General features: G+C 38.9%; 1 protein-coding gene across 1 annotated transcript in view; it reads left to right on the top strand.

Annotated features, from left to right (window-relative positions):
* Nucleotides 1–356: 356 nt before the first annotated feature.
* Nucleotides 357–9109, top strand: part of LOC126262750 (ras-related protein Rab-2) — a 50233-nt gene continuing 41480 nt past the window's right edge. The window contains exons 1-2 of the mRNA XM_049959560.1: nucleotides 357–497; nucleotides 1073–1144. Of these exons, the coding sequence (XP_049815517.1) occupies nucleotides 452–497; nucleotides 1073–1144 (118 nt within the window). The 5' untranslated portion in view covers nucleotides 357–451. The remainder of the gene's footprint in view (nucleotides 498–1072; nucleotides 1145–9109) is intronic.

Raw genomic sequence — 9109 nt, 5'->3', positions numbered from 1 at the left:
ATCAATATCGTACATTGTGCGAGAGCCAAAGCGCTCTAAATAGCGGTCAAAGGATGAATAAATAAATAAATAAATAAAGATTACAATTAAGATGTGTGCGCGTATTTTAATTCCATAATGACAAAATTATATTCTCATCAATCAGTATACATCACGAGAACAGAAGCATGAATAATAAATAACTCATTTATAGTCTTCTTATTATTTGACATTATTACACGAAGAATATGTTTGAAATTATTGCTCAGTAATGATCTGTGTTACTCGTATCTCAGCCTGTATAAAATGTTATTATTTACCTGAGTAACTGTAAATATTGAAGCAATATTTACTTTGTTGGCAGTGACAAAGACTGGGAACATCTCTGTCTTCTGCGTATTTATTTCGTGACGTAGAGGCTGTGAGGGTGTTGAGGGTTTCGTTGTGTCAGAAGTATAAAGAAGTGAAGAAAATGTCTTACGCTTATTTGTTTAAATATATTATTATAGGAGATACAGGTAAGAATTTGTACGACATATTACGAGAATAAAAACGTTAAATACTGAAGAATTAATACGTTTTTGACTGTTGACATGTCATTTACTTGTAGTCGTATCTTTGTGTTTCACTACATAATGGAGTTGTTTTGCTCGAGAAATAGACGGAAGTTATCGTGTACATATAGTGAGCAGATTGGAATTATTTCTGTATACAGTTACCTCCTATTATTTTTCATTTATGTTATTGATTTTTTTCGAAAAACCATGATCAAACGTTGTATTCAAGGTTTTAGATGACAGTTATTACTTACACGCGTCATCTAAAATGCGAGAAATACAGGGCAGATTTGGTCGTTATAAATTTTAAAATGTCACATCGTAATGAACGAAACGGCTCCTTTTCCGAAGAATTCTACGGTAATACAATCGACGCTTATTTGCTTCCAAACAAGTCCGATGATGCTGACGATAACATTTGATACTTTTTCATTAGTCTCGTAGTCGATGAGTATTAGCGAATTTGGTGTAAATCTCCAAATAATTAGCAATGGCTGTGAACTTTTTGTAACATATTTTGCTTCTTTCTGTTCCAGGCGTTGGCAAATCGTGCCTGCTTCTGCAGTTTACTGATAAACGGTTTCAGCCTGTTCATGACCTGACTATTGGTATGTCAGTGCGAAGCATATATATTTAAAAATAAACATAATATATGTATTCTCTCTTAGGTGCATGCTGAAAGAATGGCTTATTAGTGGAAACAGTTATAGATAAACATTTTTAGATATAACTTTTATGAAACAAGCTATTTAGAGGGTTCAGAATATTAATTTTTTGTGTAGTAGCAGGGTAATCTGTTGTCAAAACCCCATTGCCAGATTTGTGTGTTGATGCTATAAACTGGTGTAATTATACATTGGTAAAGGGGCAGTGAGTTTACATGCTACATGTGAAGTGTGGGCCTATATTCAGTAGAGTTGTCGGAAATTTCCATGCAAATTTTTGTTAGTTATTAAAGTGTAATTATCATAATAAATGGTAATGAAGTTTTTAGTTAACACTTTACCCCCCACTGGGTGCTGTTGGTTAATAATTGGCATTTTGTTATGGTGTCCTTGAGAGGTGGGAAAAACCTGATACGAAATTGTGTGTTTGACTTAGTTTGCTGCAAATGTTCAAAATGAGCAGAGAGTGGTAAAATAAATTAGTAGCTTATTATTGTATAAATAATTTAAAAGCCATTCATCACAGTATATTTAATTGTTTATTGTGCAGCACCCTCATGACTTTAACTCAGTTCTAAACATAAATAGTTGATTTATTATGTTAATGGTAACACCTTAATTGGAATATTGTTTAAGTGTAAGGTGAAGTTCTCACTGGCAGAAGAGTATGCAAAGTACTGCTTGTTATGAAACATAATATTGTTTAGAGTAAGAGTGTTTAAATATGTACATTTCATATGAGTAATTAGGAGGATTGGCAGTGGGACAGCAAGAAGATTCGGGTAGAGCAAGATGATAGAAAGTGTTATAGAGCATGGAAATGAAAATCAAGTGGCGAAAACTGGAAACAGAAACTTTGACGGTGTATGAAATGGAACCACTTTTGTTTTTAGGAAGTCGACTTGGGTAGTGAGAGGGAGCATTGAAGAGGTGGCAAGAGAATATTAGGGAAATGAAGTCTAATTTATGGATGAAACAGAAGTAAAAAGGATGAGAAATATGAATATGTGGCTGAGAGAATGACTAGTAGGAAGAGGTCATTTGAATAAGAGACTCTAGAGTGATGTGCACATGAAAAGGTAGGTGTTGCACACAGAGAACCACAGCATAATAATACTTTGTCACCAGATAGCTCTCTAGCAAAAAATGCTTCACCCATTCCCACTCTTGGCAACACTGGAACAATTTCCGCATGGGTGTGCTGATTCTGGTACTCAGGCTCTCAGAATACTGTTAAAATACGGAATACTACTGCCCTCTCTCGTTCAAGTAATATTTGTTGCTCAGTGAGTGCTGCAATGATAAAATGAGTGGCATCATTCATGCAGAAACTAGAAAAGGAATGCTAAATGTTTAACCCACTTTTCCAAAGAACAGAGCAGCAGAAGAGCATTATTACCTGGTGCTTTAGTGGGTATACTGTCACTACAGTAAATTACCTCACTGTCAACCTTGTAATACACAAACCACTTCAGTATGTCAGTCCAGGACGTTATACAAGTGGCATGCAGTGGAGGGAAGCTTCCTATCTGTGAAGTGCAGAGGTTCTGATATTGTGAGACCAAGTGAGATGCATAGTCATTGAGATGCTGGATTCACATGCAGGTTGACAGGGGTTGAAATTTTCATCCAGCCATCAAAGTACAATTTTTTTATGGTTTTCCAAAACCATTGAAGCTAAATCCTGAGATGGCTCCTTTGAAAACCATACGGCTAATTTTCTTCCATATCCTTCACCCATCCAAACTTGGATTCCACCTCTAATGACCTCTGTCTTTGAAGCCTAAAACATGGCCTAGTGTGACCAAAACCTCTGGCTGCACTATATATTCCAAGAAATGCCAGAGGATATACAAAAAAAAAATTCCAAGCAACATTGAAAGTCCCAATTTAATTCTCGTACCACTGCAAAGATAAATTAAATTGGATGATTGAGGCTTCTTAAGTGCAGAGAATACAGTATGTTATCTTGGATGGAGAGTAAACAGTTGAAGTAACTTCAGGTGTTCCCCAGGGAATTGTGTTGGAACCCTTGCTGTTCAAGTTGAATGGTAATGACTTTGCCAACAGTAACAGTAATCTCAGAGTTTTCAGACACTACAGTCAGGCCTATCTATAATGAACAGCTGTCTGAAAAGAAAAGATACTCGTATAGTCAGATCTTACAAAGTGGTGGAAAGATTGATAACTTGCTTTAAATGTTCAGGAATCTAAAATTTTGCCAATGAAATGAAAGCTTTGTACACTATGACTAGAATATCACTCAGTCACAGTTTGAATACAAATACCTGAGTGTAAAAAAATTAGAGGTATGAAATGGTACAATGAAATATGCTCAGTTGTAGGTAAAGCAAGTGTCAAATTTCAGATCATTAGCAAAATATTAGGAAAATGCAATTACTTCACAAAAGCAGGTTGCTTCCCAAACACTCGTGTATGTAGCCGGGTCCAATTGCTGCCAAGATTCTTTCGACTATGCCGCAGAAGTTTTGCGGGGAGCCCTTACACATCCTTCATGTATTCCTGATTTCCTCCCTTGTTGTTTTAAAGTTTCTGGATCCCTCAAGAATGAAATTCGTAGTCATCAATTTTCTTCGGCCAAAGAGGTGAACGCCTGGGTACAATTGTGGTTCTTTAGGCACCTGCAAACATTTTTCCTTGAAGGCGTAGACCATCTTGTCTCTCAGTGGGATAAACATATTAACAGATATAGCAAATACTTTCAAAATGATAAACAGTTCACTGTTTTTCCCATCTGTCTCATTTTCATTTGATTGTCCGTTATATCCGTGTTTTTAACACTTAGGAGGTAACCTGTGCTACTGTTTCCAGTGATCACAGGCTCCTTTGTTGGTCATGATATATCATCATATTCTGTAAACACTTTGGCTCATGCTAAGAAAGCATAATATAAGATTCCACCAGTGCTGATAGGCATGTACCTGATACTAGCTAGTCCAACAATAAATAAATAAATAAAATTAATCTCTGTTGAATGGCTTTGTGTGTGTGTGTGTGTGTGTGTGTGTGTGTGTGTGTGTGTGTGTGTTTGAGTGAGAGAGAGAGAGAGAGAGAGAGAGAGAGAGAGAGAGTGAGCGCCTTTCAGGTACTGAACAGTTTTTTAAATGTGTGGCATAGGCGATCATGATGCAAACAACCTAGTAGCAATGACCCTTTACAGGACACCAGCAGGAAATATATTGAGCTTCAAAAAGTAGCTAGAGGCGATTTTAATTGGGTTATGCATACTTTTGGGAGAATCAGCATTTGTGGCAACTTTAATATTGATTTTCCATTGTATAGTAGTTATCTAGGACAACCAGAGTTATTGATGTTTGGGTTTGGATTATTTACAACAGTACAGTATCCAATGAGGATTACAGAACACAGGGCAGCAGCCATTGCCAATTCATTTTTTGACCCAACAAGCTACAGTGAGCTGTGAAACGAGTAGTTAGTAAGTTATCTGACAACAAGAGCTAAATACAGGGTGTCCATAAAGTCTGGGAACACTCAATTATTTATTGCACAAGAACCAAACATTGTACAGATATCATACGTATGTCATTTTGGAGAGAAACCGTAAAAGTTTTTTTTCCATGTATACACTCCATGTGACTTTTTTTGTGGGGACACATTAAAGATATGGTGTATGTACCGCCTCTACCATGTGCTGTAACAGAGCTCCGGGAGAGAATATGGGAAGTAACTACCACATTCGATGATGCCGTGCTGGGGCAGGTATGGCAAGAATTCAATTACCGTATTGACGTCTGCCGGGTCACTCATGGTTCGCATATTGAATGTTTGTAAAAATAAAAATAAATAAATAAGAGTTTCTCTTCAAAATACAATATGTGTGACATCTGTACAATGTTTAGTTCTTGTGCAATAAATAATTGAAAGTGTTCGTGGACTTTATGTACACCCTGTATTAACATAGAATACACTGATCAGCCAGAACATTATGACCACCTACATAATAGCCAGTATGTCCACCTTTGCCACAAATAACAGTGACGATGCTTCATGGCGTGGAAGCAGTGAGGCCTCGGTATGTCCCCAAAATCCTGTAAGTTCCGGGAAAGGGGACGGGGGGTGACAAGCTCTGACGTCAGGTTCAATCACATCCCAGATGTGTTCTATCGGGTTCAGATCTGATGAGATTGTGGGCCAGTACATCAATTGGAACTTGACACTGTGTTCCTCAAACCACACCATCACATTCCTGCCTTGTGACAAGGTGCATTATCTGTAGAAAAACGGTAGTGACGTCTGGAAATATGATTCATCATGAAGGGCTGTATGTGGTCTGCAACCAGTGTAAAATACTCGTTGGCCATCATGGTGCCTTGCACAAACTCCACTGGACTCATGGATGCCCCCATCAATGTTTCCCAGAGTATAATGGAGCCATTGCCAGGTTGTCTCCATCCCATAGTACAGGTGTCAAGGAGCTGTTCTCCTGGAATACAGTGGATTCACGCCCTCCCATCAGCATGGTGAAGTAGTTATCGGGATTCATCAGACCATGGAATGCAATGCCACTGCACCCATGTCCAGTGCCAATGGTCACGTGCCCATTTCAGTTGTAGTTGCCGACGACGTGGTATTACCATTGGTGTATGGTTGGGTTGTTCGCTGCGGAGGCCCATTGTTAGGAGTGTTTGATGAACTGTGTGTTCACACACACCTTTTCTCTGCTCAGCAAGCTGAAGTAGTGACACATTTGAAGAAGGCATCCATTTAAATTTTACACTGGAGGGACTATTGTATAGAAAATTTCTTTTAGTGTCACCAGCTATAATTATATGCTCATATCTCTATTCGAGACATGGAGCAGTTTAAAAGCAGGCTAACCCTCCTACTTCAGGAGGTTTGTAGAGAACTCACATCAGGCACTTTCCATTAAGGGATTTGATCTCTATGAACATATATTTAATTTGTTTATCTCCATTATTGTTGGTGTGTAGCACAGTAGGTGATAATAACGTGTGTGTACACCCCTCCTTCTGCTCGTTGTGTCTTAGAAAGATGTAGCTGTCTAGATTTACCGAACTGGTGGGAATACTTTGTTTGAGCCAGGATTCTAACCGAAGTATTACATGGATTTCTGTGTTGTGAAAGATGACAGGACTTGTCAACATGAGCTGACAGATTGCACATTTGTGTTTGCAGTATGTAGCGTAGTCTGTTCAGTCGCAAATGTCACAAGGGTGCGGCTAGTGAATGTTGGCAATACAGGAGCAGTGAGGGTGGGGAAATGATGCATTCTGGAGCAGCGCTCTGGGGAGGCAAGGGAGCAGGGTTCCCGGAAGTGGAGAGCAGCAGGTGCCATAGGGAGAGGGAGGAACTATGGTCAAGGCCATCCAGTTGTTGAATGGCTGACTGGAGACACATGAAGGGATTCAGTAAACAGAGTTAGAATAATCTCTGTGCAACAGTATTGAAAGCAAAATAAATGGAATAAAATAAAAATGGACATAAGACAGTAGATTAATCATCTGAATCAGTGCCCTGTGAGAATATTGAAATAACAATGAAATTAATGCACTAGATTAGTATTGGAGGTATGAGAGTTGAGCAGAAAATTTGTAATTAGTACTAAAAGTAGACTTAACCAAACAAATAACATCATGAAGCTGCTTTAGTGAAATATTGGCATTGAAAGCAATAGAATCGAACAGAAAATTTATGATTTGTGTTAAAAGTAAACCTAAACAACCAAATGATAATTCAAAACTGTGTCAAGGAAAGTATTACAAAAAAGTTTCTTTACAAAATAGAGATAAAAATAAACACACAGACTAGAGGCAGCAAGAGTTCACATGTTTTTTTAGCTTCTCAAGCACAGGCATTAAAGTTCATTTGCATTGCAGCCTTATCGTTTCCCATTTTTGGTCTTCACTATTATCCTGCTGCTGTTTGTCCACACGTTTTGTAGCACTAACCTCAAGATTGCACTGTTCAAAATCTTTAGTCTTTCAGAAGTGAGGTCCTCACGTATTGTCGACTTGAATCTGTGAGTTTCTTCTTCACTCTAAAGTTTTCAGATCTTTTCCTGTACAACGCAAACTTCTGAATTATCAGTGTAGGTTTTACACCCCATTCTGTGACTTTTTTCTGTCATTCAGTGTCACCTGCGGGCCTAGGTTATCTCGGGCAAGGCTGATCACTAATTCATTGGTATTCTCATTGTTGTTTTCAGGAATCCCAAACAGTCTGAGATTATTGTGTCTCTAGTATTGTTCAAGTTTGTCAAATTTTGAGATCAGCTTCTGTTCGAGTAGTCGCGCCCTATCCTCAGTTTCTTTCAAAGATGTGTTTAGAGCTCAGATCTCGCCCGCATTCATCTCCAGAGCTTATTGTCAATTCATTTGCCACTTTACACACCATACAGATGTCTTGTCTAAATAATTTTGGTGATTTTACTATATGGTAAAAGACAGTATTATCTGTGTGTAATCTAAGAGGCCTGCCCAGATTGTCTTTTAAATCATTTATGTAGATTAGGAAGAGCAGAGAGCTTATAATACTCCATAGACAAGCAATATGCCTAGAAGCAGCTTGTGAGGAACAGTGTCAAAAGCTTTCTGGAAATACAGAATCAATTTGAGATCCCCCGTTGATAGCACTCATTCTTTTGTGTGAAGATACGAAGTTTGTAACTACTGTGGTGACTGAAGATGGTGGAAATGGCAACTGATTAAGACTGCAAGGGAAAAGCAAATATTATTTTTGTTCCCACCTTCTGTTCTTATCTGTATTAGTTGTCAAATTTACATACTACCAATTTCAAACAAATACCTCCAGTTTCAAGCACTTTACAAGGATTCTGGAATAAATCTAAATCTTCAGTCCTTGTATTCTTATATGCGAGAGAGAGAGAGAGAGAAGGGGACGGACAGACATCTACATTTATACTCTGCAAGCCACCCAACGGTGTGTGGCGGAGAGCACTTTACACGCCATTGTCATTACCCCCCCTTTCCTGTTCCGGTCGCATATGGTTTGCGGGTAGAACGACTGCCGGAAAGCCTCCATGCCCGCTCAAATCTCTAATTTTACATTCGTGATCTCATCGGGAGGTATAAGTAGGGGGAAGCAATATATTCGATACCTCATCCAGAAACACAACCTCTCGAAACCTGGACAGCAAGCTACACCGCGATGCAGAGCGCCTCTCTTGCAGAGGCTGCCACTTGAGTTTGCTAAACATCTCCGTAATGCTATCATGCTTACCAAATAACCCTGTGACGAAATGCGCCGCTCTTCTTTGGATCTTCTCTATCTCCTCCGTCAACCCGACCTGGTACGGATCCCACACTGATGAGCAATACTCAAGTATAGGTCGAACGAGTGTTTTGTAAGCCACCTCCTTTTGTTGATGGACTACATTTTCTAAGGACTCTCCCAATGAATCTCAACCTGGCACCTGCTTACCAACAATTAATTTTATATGATCATTCCACTTCAAATCGTTCCGCACACATACTCCCAGATATTTTACAGAAGTAACTGCTACCAGTGTTTGTTCCGCTATCATATGATCATACTATAAAGGATCCTTCTTTCTATGTATTTGCAATGCATTACATTTGTCTATGTTTAGGGTCAGTTGCCACTCCCTGCACCAAGTGCCTATCCGCTGCAGATCTTCCTGCATTTCGCTGCAATTTTCTAATGCTGCAACTTCTCTGTATACTACAGCATCATCCGCAAAAAGCCGCATGGAACTTCTGACTTGTACTAGGTCATTTATATATATTGTGAAAAGCAGTGGTCCCATAACACTCCCCTGTGGCATGCCAGACGTTACTTTAACATCCATAGACGTCTCTCCATTGAGAACAACATGCTGTGTTCTGTTAGCTAAAAACTCTTCAAACCAGCCACACAGCTGGTCTG

This window comes from Schistocerca nitens, chromosome 6 (genome assembly GCF_023898315.1).
Source record: "Schistocerca nitens isolate TAMUIC-IGC-003100 chromosome 6, iqSchNite1.1, whole genome shotgun sequence".
In the NCBI taxonomy this organism is placed as follows: Eukaryota; Metazoa; Arthropoda; class Insecta; order Orthoptera; family Acrididae; genus Schistocerca; species Schistocerca nitens.
The sequence above is the reverse complement of the archived record's forward strand: the minus strand, read 5'-3'. Positions and strand labels throughout refer to the sequence as shown.